General features: G+C 35.4%; 1 protein-coding gene across 8 annotated transcripts in view; it reads right to left on the bottom strand.

Moving 5' to 3' along the window:
- Positions 1–16921, bottom strand: part of SCN1A (sodium channel, voltage-gated, type I, alpha subunit) — a 66952-nt gene that overhangs the window by 17758 nt on the left and 32273 nt on the right. For 7 of the 8 annotated variants that reach the window (XM_010567336.1, XM_010567354.1, XM_010567389.1 and 4 more), the window contains exons 18-20: positions 15503–15657; positions 12619–12792; positions 9906–10028 (exon numbers count right to left, since the gene is read on the bottom strand). In XM_010567336.1, the coding sequence (XP_010565638.1) occupies positions 9906–10028; positions 12619–12792; positions 15503–15657 (452 nt within the window). The remainder of the gene's footprint in view (positions 1–9905; positions 10029–12618; positions 12793–15502; positions 15658–16921) is intronic. The other variant, XM_010567373.1, reaches the window with a different exon arrangement.

Here is a 16921-nt window from a genome sequence, read left to right as displayed (position 1 = left end):
CCATTGGTTTAGATTCTTGGTCACCGCAGAGGTAAGACTGCTGGAATGAGCAGGTAGGTATGCTGTGAGGGGACAGCAATGGAGGCTCAGGTGACATACATGGTCTGAGTTTAGTGTGTTCTCATAGTGAAGGACTTCGATGACATCACACAAGGAAGGCTAGAAGATGCTGAAACCACACTGACTTGACCAGGTGCTGGGTATCAGGTAACAGACAGGTGTATTCTCTCTTAAACTGTGGAGGAGTTGAGGCAAGGGAGGAAAGGACATAAGGAATACAGTAACTTTCCCAGTCAGGGGATTGAAAGAGCATCTCAGGTAGACCATGAAGAAAGCCGATACCTGAATCAAAAAGATGAGCACTGTCTGATAGTCCAAGGCAAGGAATCTTTGGAACAAACCTCTGTCTTGAGAATTATCATCCCTTGCTCTTTGCATTCATGAATCAACAGCTATAAGAGAACCAGTGAATCAGCTGATTTATTTGTATTACGGCAGCATAAACATACCACTGGACTTTCACAGGCCAAGCACCAACACAGTGAGATCAGCTGTCCAGCAGCTTGAATTCAGTGTATGGCTCTCCTTCATGTACTTTTAACTGATAGCTTTTCCACTACCACTGGATCCTCTATCGTAAGTATTCTATGCATTTTCTAGTTTACCCATCACGAAACACGGGCACATGTTCCTGTCAGATGAGTCAGAAATATATAATAGGAACTTCTCTATATGGAAATAATGGTGTTTTCCAAAGACTGGTGCTTACAAAAACAGACAGATGCTCATAAGGTGACATGCAATCCAAAATTTTGTTATGCAGATCAAATTTAAGGGAGGTATGCACCCATTCTGCTCTTTTCATAGAAAGGAAGACCCCTAAATCAAAGAAGTTCAAAGGAAAAAAAAGAAACCAAACCCTACACCCCAAACCCATGGATTTTACTAATTGCACAGCAAAACCAAATCCACAATATCAATTGCCCTATTGACAAACCCTTTTGAAAGGTAATTAGAAATGCAAAGGTAGGTAGTATAGAGCAAAAAGTTCCCAAGAATTCTTTAGAGTACCTTCCCCCCAAAATACTTGAACAACTCCTCAGTCCCCAGGGATGAAATTAATCTCATAACTGTACCTATGAAGAATGGGAAAATTTGTGCAGAGTATCTCTTAGTAAGCTTTTGACACTTTGGTGATCACAGATGGCTTTGAGTTTATGAGATGGCAGTCCCTGGCATTTCACTACTAAAATTGTATACACAAAGATAATCTGGAACCTTGTAGATATGCAGTGTGACGTAAAACACGGCACTAGATTTCTAGAAGAGAAGTACCTTAAGAAACGTGCAATTCCTTCAATTTTCTCATTTGGTTTGTCAGGTAAAAAGAGGAAATGCGTGGACCTGCAGGGCAATCAGTGGTGATAAAATCTTAATCAACAAACAAAACAGAAAAAAATCTCAGCAAATACAATTTTCATCAATTATGAGATCATCTACCAGTGCAGTGATGAAATTTGCTACTGTCCAGGTTTGTGCAAAGATTAACAAGAGTGAAGGTGAGCTTAAACATTTAAATAATTCAAATTAAAATTGTGAAATCCTTAAAATAATTCAGTTGGAAGATGCCCAGTTAATGATAACTATTTGAGTTCATTTTCATTGTGAGAGCATCTTGTGATAGACAGCACTGAGATCATGATCAGCAATGTGATAGCCCTATGTAAAGTGTAAACAATCTCTAACAAAATAGGCCTAATTCTTTTTCATAGGCAGAAGTTTTTAACCGGGTAGGAGATGGGTTTGAACCTGTGAAACAGTGAATTATAGCTGTTAAAAATCAAGTCAAGATTTCTGCTGATATTTTACTCCAAATATGAGGATTTGTACAGAAGTATACACATGCATGCACAAGAAAATTTTTTTTTTCCTTTTTAAACCTAACATCTACCATCTAAACATCAAACCTTGTGTAATCCTTTTTCATCCTAAACAATTCAGAGCAAGTTATAAAGTTGAAAGGACTGGCACCTGAATGGCAAAACAGGGATTTCATCTGAATTTCTACTGTCTTAAAATTCCCCAAAGCCTGAACATTCAAAGTACTATTTTCTCACTCAGTAAACATGACACTTGGGAGCAACTTCTTTTCAAAAAAAAAAAAAAAAAGAAAAAGAAATCACTTTAGAATTTATCAATAATCCCTGGTTTTTTCCAAAGTACAGTATACATGTAATGTAAACATCTTGCACCAGTAGTGTAGTACACATGCTGGTTGTGTGTTTACAGTCCCTACTGGAAGGCAGGGACCATTTTGTTTCTGCAATATCACGTGAAAGCAGCACCTTCGCTCCTGTTGTCCCTTCCCACATGCGACCTGCGAGTGTTTGTAAGGCGGTAGGGGGCTCAGCAAGACAAAGGTGGCTGGGGCAGTCCCTTTCTTCTGACCAAATAATAACAAAAATGCTGTAACAATGGCTTCCTGCTCTCCCTGGTACTACAAAACAGATGATGAAAACTGCCTTTCTCTGAAGTTAGAGTCGCTTCTACAAGTCATAACACAGCAGAAAGTCAGTGGGATCGGAGGAAATGGGTATGGGATGTAAATTAGGAGAAGCTATGTCCGTTGGAATTGTTCCTCTCACAAAGGCAGCGGAGGTGCCTGGCCTGTGGGCCAGCAGACAGAATACAAACACTGCCCAGTGCAGAGGGTTAAGACTGATCTTCAGTGGAGGCTTTGGGCTCTTTGCCGCAGTTACTTAGTGTGAGGTTTGGAGGTGCCCATGAAGGAAGATAACTGATGATGCAGTACAGGAAAAATTTTCCCACACAAGATACCCTGTCTTGTCTGAGTGTACCCATGGAGTTCAATGGAAGAGGGATGTCATGTATAGATATATAAGGATTAAAAGTTCTTAATGTTGAAGGGATAAAGTATATGTACATTCCTACAGCAGTAATGTAGACAGGAACTTTTATTCAACGATAATAAAGAAAATTTATCACATTTTTCCAACGTTTATATCAGGTAGTAAAACATATCTGGCAGTGCAACCTAGCAGGTGAGGACAGAATAGGGGAGGGAGAAAGGGAGAAGAGGGGGAGAGAGAGAGATTGCGATAATTCTTTTGCTTGCCAATACATACTTTAACAAGACACCTCAAAACTACATATCTTTCTCATTGAGTAGCTTGGAATGGGTACACTGAGAAGCATGCTGCATACGCTTGATGATCAGCTATGAACTGACTTTGGAGACAACAAAGGATGAGAATTAAATATTTCTGTGAAAGTGCAACTTACTTGACGTGATCCAAATAATGATTCTAGGGAGGAACTAAGGTGAATCTAAAAATGTAAATTCATCCAAGTTATTAAAACCTTCTCATTCTCAACTAATTACTCCTCTCTATTTTATCTTAATGGACTTCTTGTGAGAAAGTGTTATAACTTTGTCCCAAAACAGAAATCAGGGAGGTTCACCATGTTTGTATGAATGTGTGATCTATAATCCACTAATTAAGTTCCACTGTTCCAGTATTTACCTCACTGTAAAAAACAAAACTGAACCAAAAATCAAATACCCCCCCAACCACTCAAAAAGAAATAACACAAACCTCCCCCAAATCCCTTATATCAAATAAGAATTTCCCCTAACCCAGCTTGTGTCTGTTGCCTCTTGTTATCACTGTGCACATTTGAGAAGAGTCTGGCTTTGTCTTTTATCTATCCTCCAACCAAAATTAGAAGTAGCTTAGTGATTTTGCCTTTGAGATGTGCATAGAAGAACTGGAATATTGCTACCTTTGCTACACAGTTTGCCTTAATGCCATGTATATATAGATAATTTATTCTTAACTACATGACCTGTGATTATGTAAGCCCAGAATCACGTAACATTTAGAAAAATGTTTAGGAAAGTTAGAAGTAAAGGAAAAAATAAAACTGAAATCTTATTCTAGCAAACTAATGCTTATCCTTAATTTGGGGTCACTACAAAGTAGCAAACAGAAAGTTTGTAAAAGTAAATTATGGTAGTGAGACTAGAATATTATTTAAATCAAGAAAAAAAGCAAAAAATGTTGCATCATGAAAGAAATCAATGCATTTTTAGAACTGGCATGAGAAGCACCTCACGTGAAACAACTGAAAACATTTGAATATTTATGACAAGGTTTTCAATTCTTGAGTAAAATGCAGACGGTATTGGAATACAGGGTGAAGATTATTAGAAAACTACCATTTAAAGCAGGAACTGTAAAGAAAAATTTGGATTTACCTAAGAGTATGCAAAGAAAAGACAGGCAGATGGAAAGAATCAGAGAGACCTGACAAGGAGGTACAACTAAATCTTAATCTTAACAGTAATGAACAAATGAAGTTGAAGCAAGAGATAAAAGATCTCAGAGGAAAAGAAAATCACTCCCTTAACAAGCCAATTGCAGTCTTTTCTACTTTTCCTTAATTGTTACTGTACAAGTGCAGCTGACTGAAGAATGCTTCTGCTAGTGAATTTTATCTTCAAAGAAAGTAAAATACTTCCTTAAACACTTAACACACAAACTATTTCTATAACACTTTGTGCTGGAAAAATTTCATGCTATTGGGTGGTGAGTTTATATCTTGGCATGCTAGAACTGTTAGCAGGGAGGTTCAACCAGCTGATCTTAGGAGGTCCCTTCCTACCTCAATGATTCTGCAGTTCTGCCCTGGCTTTAATAAGAAAATATAACTTGGTTAAAGTAGTAACAGAAACCTTTCTTATTCATTTAACAGTCTATTAAAAGCAAGCTACACTGTTGAATTTAACAAAATAATGGAGTTCCCGGAGCAGCTTTGATTCTGTTTTTCACCAGAAATCAAGTATATCACAAAATACTTCTGAAGACAGTATAGAAGAAAAGACATAATTTAACATACTGTATGACAAAATACAATAATTTGCCAAGCAATAAATCACATGGCTGCATTTCTTTGAGAAGACCTGGTAAATATTGTTAAATACACACGAGCATGAAAACAGAGTAATTATTTGATGTGGGAACAATATCTTCGAAGTTCACCAGATGCAGTGAAAAAAAATAACTTCTTGCTCTTCCTGTTGCATAAATGAAACATTATTGACCTTTATGTGTTCTTTAACATTTTTAATTAAAATGCAAACTATATTGTGTATCTCATTCAAATTTCATTAAATTTTGATTCTAAGAGTAAGGTTTTTCTTCAAGATACAACAAACACATGTCCAGACAAAAATTTTATCAGTTTCAATTATATAAGAAACTCCTTCAAAAGTGCTCTTCTAATTGTAGAATTACAGTCTAAGAAAAATCTCAAAATACTAAGATATGTCCTGTATGATTTATGAACATTTATATAAAGAGTCTTCTTACATCGAAGTTTGTAATTTTTTTAATTGTCTTTCAGAGACATAACACTTCTAATACATTTTCCTTAAAACTCGAACGTAATGAATAAGATCACAGTCCTCAAAAAATCCTTCAAAGTGCATAATCTTTTGATCAACACAATGTATTCCTCTGTATTTAAGAGAAACTTGCAGAAGATAGTGAACACACTTTCCTGAGAGTGAATACATAATTCTTAACTGTGAGATGAGATGCTAAATTTACAGTGAATGGTGTTTATGTTGATACATCATTTACACTGAAGCTATAAACCCCCCTGCACTAATGATACCCTCCTACAGTTGGTACTTGCAAGGGTTGTAGTCTAAAAGCTGGATTTTTCTAAGGATCTCATAATGAATGCAAATTTTGTATATCACTGACACGTCTCCTGCAGGACATTTCTAAACTCTAAGAAAAATGCTATAAAAACAATACTGTTATTGGCATTTTATAAAAATTACAAAAACTAGTTTCCAACGCAGGGCAAAGAAGTCTGAATTCAGATTCCAAGAAAGGATTATTTATGTTATACAATGTCTTGTGTTATCTATATACACTTTGAGTGGTTTACTTAATGTAATATATATTGGGGTTTAAAAATTATGCAAGAATTTAAACTGCAATTATATAAATATCTGTAGTTGTGACTATTCACATCGTAGTGTTTTGGTGTGTGCTTAATGTATTAAAAGTTCAAACCTTTCTATGGGATATTTTTGAATGTATGTAGCTATAAATTGAGTAACAGAGTAAAGCACAGATCTTTCCAAAACAATGTAAAAGCCAGATTCAAATTTTTAAAGAAAGCCATTTTTTTATCTCAGTTAAAAAAGCATCTAAAAATCTAAAAATAGCTGAGGTACCTTTGTCCTGCAAAAAGAACTCAGATCACTCTAAATAACGATACTGATTTTCTTAAAAGATTTCATGTTAATTCTGTAACATCAGAAATTTCAAAGGATTATTTCCAAAGATTTAAAGCAATTAAGAAGGGGGTGTAGGGTGCTACTACTACTACTGGGATTCTCAGATGAGATTGTCTCTCCTTCTAACCCTAAATACACAATGTAGTGATTAGTTACACTGCAGTCATTAAGGGTAGAAAAGGGGGAAATACTGTACCCATAATACAGATAAGGGGAGGAACCAGTGGTCCACCCCATCCAAGCTGAAGAAAGGTTATCCTATATGAAATAGAAATATATAGCCTGTTATTAGTTGTGAATCTGTAATGACAGACACTTGATGTTATGTTTTATAACTCAATCATATGAGAAAAGTTTCTTTCCTACTAATCAAGTTTAGAATACTCTTGAAAATGCCTCATTATCGTTTTCCTGGTAAGGGAATCTAAGGAAGAGCCACTGAATTTTAGAGGATATTTAAGACATCAAATACTCTAATTTAGTTTTACAAGTTATGAAATTGGACTGGAAATTTGAAATACAGTAAATGTTTAAAGCCATCAGCCAGAAATATGCATAAGGCATGCAAAACTGAAAGTGCAAGTGGATTTCAGATTGTTTGCTGCCTTCTACTATTTCTCTAATAAATAAATCAAGCACGGCATGACATGCTTTATTTTGTGAAATTAGACACAAATGCATGCTTTATTGTCACTTAATTCTCTAACTCAGCAAAGCAACATATACTCAGTATTCTACATTTACAAGTAGCATACCAATTCAGAACTAGCGCAAAAGCGTTATATTGCAAGTACTAAAAAGCTAAACAAAAAGCAATGGGTATATTCAAATCTCAGTTTGCAGATACTTCTGCTCAGTACATACACTGAGATGAGAATATAAACCCTAAGACAGAAATTTAAATTAAATTAAAGCAATTCTTTACTTTGCCTTCCAGCATCTGGGTGGAGTCGGTTTTGAGATTCACTATAGAAAATATTAAAATTTCTCAGAATTCAGTATACTAGCAGATATTTTAAATGCCTTTAATATGGCAAAATTCACTTTTGTGCTCAAGGCAAGCACAGGTTCTGGACCACTTGTCCCCTGTTTTGGTGCAACTGGTTCATATATCTTATATTCACTTTGGAAAGAGAATTTATCCCATTTATGAAACGGCATAATGACAAAATTAAGTTGTAACTACAGACTATAACTGTAGACTTATAAGAATATAACTTAAAAAGTGAAGTATGTTTCATATTTAGGGATAACAGAATAGTTATTAGTATTTACTGACTATGTAAAATGCTGTATTCTTCCAATTCACTGGAATGGTAAACTTATTTAAGAAAATGATTGTTTTAAAGTAGCTGAGAACTTAGCAGATTGTTTTACAGAATGATGCAGAGCTTTATACATCCAGGGACTTTTGTGGAATACATGCGATCTCTTACATTTTCAAGGCAAAATTTGCACAATTTTGAACATGGGGTTAAACATTGAAATTATAAATACATGTTGAATAAAAACTCAGCTTGTTTTGTCACAGCTCAGCATAGGTATAGGCAATATAAGAAAGCAAAGAGGGTTGATTTTACTTTCTGTTGGCAGATAAAAGAATCTGGTTTTATGGATTTTTATGAAATGAACTCAGTTTCTGAGAAGACTAATTTGACTATAGTCTTATTATGAGCTGGTCAATTATTTATTATTTGAACCTTTTTACTGTTCGTGAGTCATTCATAAAGTAACGCTACTATCTGTCAATGAGCTGTTGTGAATACTTGCCAAGTGCTTTGGAAAAACCATTTTCAGAAGTGCATGTAACTAATAGTAAAGATAAGGCCTACACAGTTGGCCAGTCAAATTAGCTAAGTGACTGGAATCAGGTACTTCATTGATTATCATTAATATTGGAGGACAGAGCTGAAACCTTTTTTGCTTTTCCAGGCCCTTCTGTGATTCCTACACAGTAAGTTGCTTGTGAATTATTCATGTTGTGTATCTGAAATTCTATCATATGATTGGGCTTCTGGCATAGTTTCATAGTTATTCAGTGAGAAATAAGGGAAAGCAGTAAATAGATTTGAAATAACAGGTACTTTTCTTTGAGCATGAATATCCTAAATCTTTTAAGTGGAAAATTTAGTAAGGCTATCATGTAAGGATACAGAAAAATTGAATAAAACCTTTGGCAATCAATTTTGACATTATCTTTCTAGAAACAATCTGTTTTTTCCAACGTCACCTAAAAAGCTGCATTTCTTGTCCCTGTGTAACTTCTATACTGGTCTCCAAGTCCTCCTGCAGCTGACCAGAACATTATTAAAAAAGTAAAGCTGACAACAATTTCTCAACATTTCTCCACACAAAACCACAGTTATCTGAATGTTCATGAACAGTAAGTACAAAGAAAGACAAAGAGAAAATGGCTAAATCAAATAGTCATTCCATACTTAAATGAAAATTTGTACATTCTGTAGTACTTGACCAGCTCTTACCCTGCTGAATATCAATTCATTAATTTCAAATGCTGAGAAAACTGTTAAAAGTCAATTTGCTACATGAAACTGAAATTTATTAATCTAGTAATCATTCATTAGCAATATTTTTTTCTGAAGCATTCTGAAGTAGAGATATGTAGCCTGATGAATACAATTTAAGGAACAGAATTCTAAGCCTCAATTTGACTTGATTAAACTTAGGTTTGTATCTAAAGGTTGTGCAGGCTATTACACTGGTTTATGATTGACTTGAAATTCATTAGCGCGTTGTTTCCTCTTATGTTTCCGTGAAGTAGCAATGACATGCATATAGAGTTAGTTTGTATTCAGTGGCTTTAAGGAACAGAAGGTATAAACAAATGAAAAAATAAGTTGAAATGCTTTCTTGAGTGAGATGAATAGTAAGCAGGGCCTCTAAGTTACTCAGAATAAGTAAAAAAGAACTTTCTATACATTGTATTGAATATTGAATAGAGATTTGTTGAAATAAGAAAGGTATTTACCTTACAAAAAGAATGATTTCATAGAGAAATCAAATAACTTGATTTGGTTTTAGTCAGCCAAACTCAGAAATAGATTTAAACCACTAGTGGGTATGAACATATCTCTAGTACCATCTAGTAAAATTCAATGGGGTTAGACCAAAGGTGGTTTATCAAATATAATGAAAAATGAAGGATTTCAACTAGTAACAGAAAATATCTTTATTAACTAATACTGAATTAGATTCCTGTATAAATATTGTGATATGTTTATCAGTAAAACATTAATAAAATCTTGCTACATTTTATTCATTATTAGGAGTCTGTTAAGAGAGTTCATAGTTGGTAATTTCAAAGCCTTATATAGAAAACTCCTGAGATTGGCTAGAAAGTAAAGTAACCTTAATGAATGTAACTTCTATGTGATACTGCGTATGGATTTAGGTGAATTGATGAAGCTTTTTGCTTATCTGTTAGTAAAAGATATGCAATAGATAAAAAGATAGTGCAGCCTTTCTGCATGGACTTGTCATTCCTTATTCTGCATGCATGGATTCTTTCTATGCATGCATAGGTTCAGATTCTGTCATGTTGTCTTACCCTCATGCCTTCAAATCGTGACAAGGCTCTTAGAGGTCTCAAAGCTCTTAGTGTCCTAAGGGACTTAATGGCACCAAGTTCAGAGTAACCCAATGCATTTGCTGTTAAGCTAACCAAAGAGACCTATATGAAAACAGGAAAGTAAAAATTATTATATTGTACATACTACTTTACATACCATAGATGTGAGATACAAGCTTCTTTAGAAGAATCTAACTTTGGACCACTTTCTTCAGGAATGGGAAGTCTTTTAAATAAAAAGAAATTAAAAAAAAAAAAGAAAGAAGTAATATGAAAGAAGAGTAGGATAGGTAAATAAACAAACAAAAATATCATAAGGTAACAATATCTGGAAATATTAATACTTCTGAATTTCATATTTTGCTAGTGATTTGAGGGCATTTAAAACCACAAAAGCAAATTAAATTAATCTTTCCTTTTTAGCTATTTAGGTATTGCTCTCACTTTTTCTTTGTTTTACAGTGCTGTTGGGATCAGTAATTATAGTTGATAATGCACATTTGATTGCCCACAACTGAAAGGGAAATGATTGAAGCCTGTTTTGAATTAACAGATAGGTCACAAAGCAACATTGCTCCTCCGGAAATTGGTAGAAAGAAATTCATTTTTCTATATTCAGTTACACTGACTAATCCATTTGCCTGACTGCTGAATTTATGTGCTTTACAGCCTGACATTAACCTGGATCATGCTGTTTCTTAACGACCTTATAAAAACAGTTCCACAGGTGGTAGAACTCCACAGGCCTTTATATATTCTATGTTCTCACACTACCTCAGTGAGAAATAACATATTCTCTATATTTGCTATGGCTCCTGTCCAAAATACCTTCTGTTTTTCTCCTGTTTCCCCTAAATGCTCCTTCATTATGCTGTTCTAATTCCTTTAACTATTTATTGGGCCAAAACTAGCATAATGGTCTCATGTACTCTTTCTTTATAAAGAACAATGCATCACGTAAAGAGAACTCTAGGGCAGTGCTCTTCATGAACCATATTTAAAAACAAGCATTATAAGTGAAATCTTTAGCTTTTGAAAATTAACAGCTTTTCTGTACTTGTCAATCCTGAGCTCTAGCAACACACAAAACTAGGTTCTTCTGAAGTCTGAATTTCTTCCTCCAGCACATTCATCATACTACTGAAAACTTTCAAGCTTTCAAGCTGCCATAATCTAAAGTGAAATTAAAGAAAATATCCAGGTGTAGAAATCCAGGATTCAATCATGAGCTTATTCAGACACTTGAATGTGTGATACCTTCACACAAAGACGTATTCAAATTTTCACATTCACAAGATGGCTGTTTGGGATATTATGATTTAAATGAGGTCAAATATTAGTGAAAATGAGTTTAGAAAAGGAACAGGTGCTTCTGCTTGCATGCTTCTTCAAGCTTTTTTGTTATAGGTGCCACTTAGGTACCCATTTTGAGAAGAATTTAGATACTAAAGGACTAATGTGTTTTCCAAAAAGAGGGTGCTTTCTTTGTACGAGTACTATGTTTGAACATGGTTATCTGTAGTTGCATATATGAAGCTGAATCCTAGATATATTTAGTCCATAATATAGAGCAATCTAAAAGGTTGCAGGCACCCATCACAAAACAAAACTGGAGAAAATGAACTGCTTTGATTAGCCCTTGTATGCTGGGAACACATTCAGAAACTGTTGAATTTTTAGCAATTCTTTGGGTCAATAACTGCTTATGAAGTTTACCTTTTACCTATTCAGTGTCTGTTTCTAAGTCATTGAAACCAGGACAAAATGTATCTTAATTTTAAAACGAGCTTGTTTAATATTTGTTTTTCCTATAAGTTTTACCAGAAAAGTCTATCTTAAAAATGTAGCTACTGGTTGTGGTTTCATAACTGTGTAAACCATAGTATTTTAGTTTCATACACACAACCTCATAGACTGCAGAAACAGTATGCATTTCTGCACTTTGGAGGTTTTCTCAAGGGGGTATACTTAGGACATTAATTCTTAAATTCTCCATAATTGTATCAATGCATCAAGAAATGGTCTCCCTCATTTCACAGCACAGCAGAGTTATAACTATGAGATAACCCTTGCAGGAAAGATTATTAAGCCTGATTTCAAACACAGCTGTGAAGACTGCAAGTTTAGTAATATTTATTGGACTTTAGTACTAAGTAAGCCATACCACCAACGCTACAGATACATCTTGCATTTCTTGTAAAACCCTAATTCAGCCATATGCTGACATTTGTGGACATGGTGTTAGTTTTCTTGCCAGAGGACTTTTAGTTCAGGTGTGTGTCTGATGTCTGGTGGACCAGACACCCATCTAAATGCTGGATGTGACAGACCACAGCAGGAGGGAAGGTGGGTCTGAAGGTGGGAATGAGCAGCCAGGGGCAGAAAGGAGGACAGCATGACGTCTTTCAACAGCAGTGTTGGGATAAACCCTTTAACTGCTTGTGGGGCTACCATGTGAGGTTCTTCTGTTAGGAGGAGAACTTCCAGTCTTAACTCTGTGGTATAGGAAGGCAGTGTTGTAAGTATAAAGTGAAAGACAGAAACACGGATTTTTTTTTTTCCACCTACCTTACGTTTTAAATTGAAAAGTAAACTAGTTGGTATACATAGGTATTGTGGTTGTAGAGCAAGTAATTTAAAAAAAACAGGTAAAATAAATATAAAAGTAACACCTAGGAAATATACTACATACATCAACAATTAGGAAGTCCAGCCAGCACCAGGCATTAGTAAAGTATGTTTGATAGCCATAGGCCACCCACTTCAGCAGCATTTCCAGAATGAAGATATAAGTGAAGACCTTGTCAGCATATTCCAGCATGGTCTTGATAGTTTTACGCTGTTCAATATATATGTCTTCAAAAGCCTGTGAGTAAAAACATTCAAAGATATTTGTTGTTCCCTTTTGTTACGGCACATATTTCAGGTTGTAACAAAAAAAAAAAAAAAAAAAAAAAAAAAAGGCAATGAAAAAAGGAAAGAATCCCTCTTCAATAAAAGGCATGGGATTGTCACTTTTATCTAACTTTTCCTTTTCTGCTAACTCACTATATACCTGTTTTTCCCCTATGGAACTATATTTTCCAGCTCACAGGAGGGAGAAGCAGATATTAGACAGCAACCACTCCACTGGTCATATTTATTTATTTATTTGTTTGTTTGTTTGTTTGTTTATTGCAGATGGTGAATTATTCTTCTCAGATAATTTTCAGTACTCACAAATAGCGTTGATTCTGCACAGTGGTGTACCTCAACTGAATTCTACTGAGATCATTTGGTTTGTATGTAGGTAGATCCATTTTAAAAATCCAAGGCCGTAGCTGTAAGATTTTCAGTACAATGACAATACAATTGACCTTTTCTTTTTAAGTCCTGTTGCTTTTTGAAAACAAGTTCTTCCTTTTGTAAAAAAATATTTATCTAAATCAAATACCTGCTTTACTGTATTATTCACATTTTATGAGATACATAAGATTTCTGAGATGCTTGCAATGTTATTTACACCTTTCGTGTGTTTTCATTTTTAGACACTTGAAAAGACATGCAGCTTCTGCTTTTCAGAAATTCTTCCTGTCCTCCAAGATATTTTCCCTCTAATTGCTTTTAAATTTGAATTATGCTGCTATTTCTTATGGAGAGCAATTGATTTTATTGGATCGAAAGGACTGGAATGATCTGCTAGCTTGCAAAGATCTGGATATTTATTGATGCTAACATTCATTTTTACCCAGCCTGCTTTTGAATCACTTTACATCTGTCAGTTCAAATGATTAGCGTTTGTCTGTCAGTCACCAAATTAACATCTGTGTATCAGTAATTTTGGATACTTAGATCAAGCACTGCGGTACCTGCCACTCGTATGTCGTCACTGATGACTTTATCTCACACAACCGGGAAGAGCCAGCCCGTATCGTTTCCTTCTTATAGGTGGGAGCATGCCAGCGGCTACGCTAGCAGCGCTCTCGGCACCTAGAAGCGTGTCTGCCCCCTGGCTGAGCGCCCTGCGGGGGGGGGTTGCGGGCAGCCCGCAGCCTGCCTCCGCCTGCCGCGTGTCCTGCCTGCGGTGACAGTGAGACTGGTCTGGAGGGTGGTCTTGGGCTGAGCGGTGGGATACAGTACTGGCGGGTCCACGGAGACCTTTCCACCACCACAAAGGGAGCCGAAGGCAGAGCAGGGTCTCGCTTCGCCAGAGGCTTGGGCTAGTCCCTTGTCTCTGAAGCACTTTCGCAACATACATGTGCTGTGGATGACACACACCTCAGGCGCACAAGCGCAAGATGCTAACGCTGTGGGATCTCATCTCAAACTTGCTCTAAATACAATGATGGAAATTCACCTTGATCAGGTCTCTTGCTAGTACTTCTCCCTCACTTAAATTCTTGTCACTAAAGGTTTTCTCCTCTTGGTAGCAAGAGGCAAAATTCAATAGTGTAGACATGAGTCTTTGTTATTTTGAGGGTTTTAAATCACAGGGAACATGTCACATGGTGCTGAGTAAAGTTGCTTATGTGATGGTCGTGTTGACATTAGAACAAGCAAAAGCAGAATGATTCTTATTTAACCAAAACAAATGGTAAGCATAATCATAAACTGCTAACCATTAGCGGCATTTCAAGGTGTTGGAAATGGTCTGAAGAGTTTATAATACAATTTTGCAACACAATTTTTTTTTTGTGATGTAGGAACTTAAGTAATTTACCAAAGGGTAATTGCATCTACCAGGGTAGATGCAAGATATATTCTACGTTATTTCAGGGTATGTAGTTTGCCTAAGAAACTTCAGCTCAGTATGTATCCAGGCTTACCTTTATTTAACAGTTCATCTCCAATTTCTTTATTCTTTGTCATTATTTGTATTTGTGAAATAACATATCATTGGTATGTTTTGTTTCCTTTATTGTTATAGATTTATATTAGGGTTGGCTTCTTTTTATTCTGCCCTCACATACTTGTTAAACTTAAAGCAAGTTCATGTTTTTACGGATATCCCTTTAGTCTACATCAGTATGAGGCTGTAGAAGCTGAATTAGAAGCATAAATAATGAATTCTTATTCTTAGAATGGAATAATTATAAACACAGAGTGTTAATCTTTCTTGCTGTTCTAGCACATAACATTTATAAGAGTGTGTAAGACTCTGGCTCTTGCAAGGTATTGTGAGCTGTTTATGCCATTACCGTTACTTCCAAACTCTTCTTTTTTTCATCAGTGACAGTTCTTTTCCCTGAGTTACATGAGTAAACACCAGTAAAACTAGAGAGCAAACTCAAATAACAAAGTATGTTCTTTTCTTCCTATGTTGTCTCTCTCCCTGCTTCAGGCGTATCACTATCACTTTCAGCAAAGGAGTTAAGCTCTCTAACCAATTATGTCTGCTCTTTTTTCGACACATTTTTGAGAAGAGACTTTTTCTACCATTCTTTCAAAGGCCTGACTAAAATTTAGCCCTGTCATTTGAAAACATAGAATTGTGTGTTCTTTCCGGCAGAGAAAACTAAGTTAAAACAATGTCTGAAGAGCCAACTTTTAGGAAGTTATCTGACAACATTGTGACACTCTGTTCATCTTTTACTTACCAGAGCTCCACTACTGAGGAGAATCATAAAGACAATGAAAGTCTCAAACCAGTTGTGTTCGACAATCTTGAAGCAGGTTTTTCTAAGGTTCCACCACTGCTTTCCTCTCCCTTCTTCTATACTTACTTGACAGCACTTGAACCTTCGTACACAGCCTTTAAAACAGTGTATGTAATGGGGGAGAGATTTTGTTGGATTGCATTAATTTTGATTATGCATTCTGTTAATGATACAATCCTACCTTTCCAGAAGGTGTGCTATTTAGTAAAAACCCAATAGATTTACACCTAGATGACCCTCTTTTTCTTCAAAGCAAAAAAATTTAGCACTGAAACATCTGGAATTTAGAATTAAATGAACAACTAAGAAGAAAGTATTTCTCATTTATCAAGAACTAAGTGCTCAATACAGTGCACCCCATAAGATAAAAGTCCATGGAACATCCATGGAACATGAAGCCAAATTACAAAATACAAAGTATGAGTAAAAACATACAAACTCATCCAAATCTATAGTAGGTTTAGGTAGTAAGATATAGGCAAGTCTTATTAAATTGTACTTTCTTTTGTTTGGGATGCTAAATTCAGACAATGTTGCATTTATTGTATGAAAAATTCTAGGCCTCCTATTGAGTTCTGAGCTTTTCAGTCCCAGCTAACTTCTCTAACTTGTGCCCTTAATTTATTTAAGCTTTTATGATTTAGCTGCTGACTTGATTTTGTTTCTTCTTCCATTTGGGTAGAAAAATACTAGTAATTAATAATGGTATTTTCTTTGCCAAATCTGCCTGTCACAGTACTATTTCTTACTAGTTCAGTGTAAATTTCTAAACAAATGTCTGTTATCATGTCCAGAAATAACCCAACCCCAGCACTGACAGTAGCATTTTCCAAACTCTAAATCTAACTTTTGCTTACGGGTACCAAAAATGGCAGTTGTATCCTTACTTTACTGTTTTAAACCTATTCCTTTCCCCACTTCCTTCACATGCACACATCCCTAAAGTGTCTCACAAGAAAATGCCTTTGCAAATAAAGTTTATGACCAGATTCTTGTTTTATTGAGTTGTGTAAAAGGGCCAATAGAAGGAAGCATGAAAGATGAATGAGTTCACCAGGTGAGACTGTTCTTGCCCCAGGTGGCACACAGAGGCTCTTCCTTCTCTTTTTGCCAATTTGTAGAAGGTTCTTTTAGTGTTTTGCACAAGACCATCCAGGTGCAGTTTTTATTTACTGTTCAACAGCTGTTTCAGTAATGTATACTTTATAAAGCACTTTGATAGATATCTATGAAGAGTGCTATAAAACTAGTGTGTTCTTTTATTATCTAAGAGACTGTAACTAAACTCAGAAAGTATAGTAGTTCATAATAAAATAAAATTTCCGGTAGTATATTTTTCTTATTTTAAAAGTAATGATA

The sequence above is a fragment of the Haliaeetus leucocephalus genome, unplaced genomic scaffold (genome assembly GCF_000737465.1).
Source record: "Haliaeetus leucocephalus isolate CR32 unplaced genomic scaffold, Haliaeetus_leucocephalus-4.0 Scaffold1, whole genome shotgun sequence".
Classification (NCBI taxonomy): domain Eukaryota; kingdom Metazoa; phylum Chordata; class Aves; order Accipitriformes; family Accipitridae; genus Haliaeetus; species Haliaeetus leucocephalus.
This window is presented reverse-complemented; position numbering and strand designations above follow the sequence as displayed.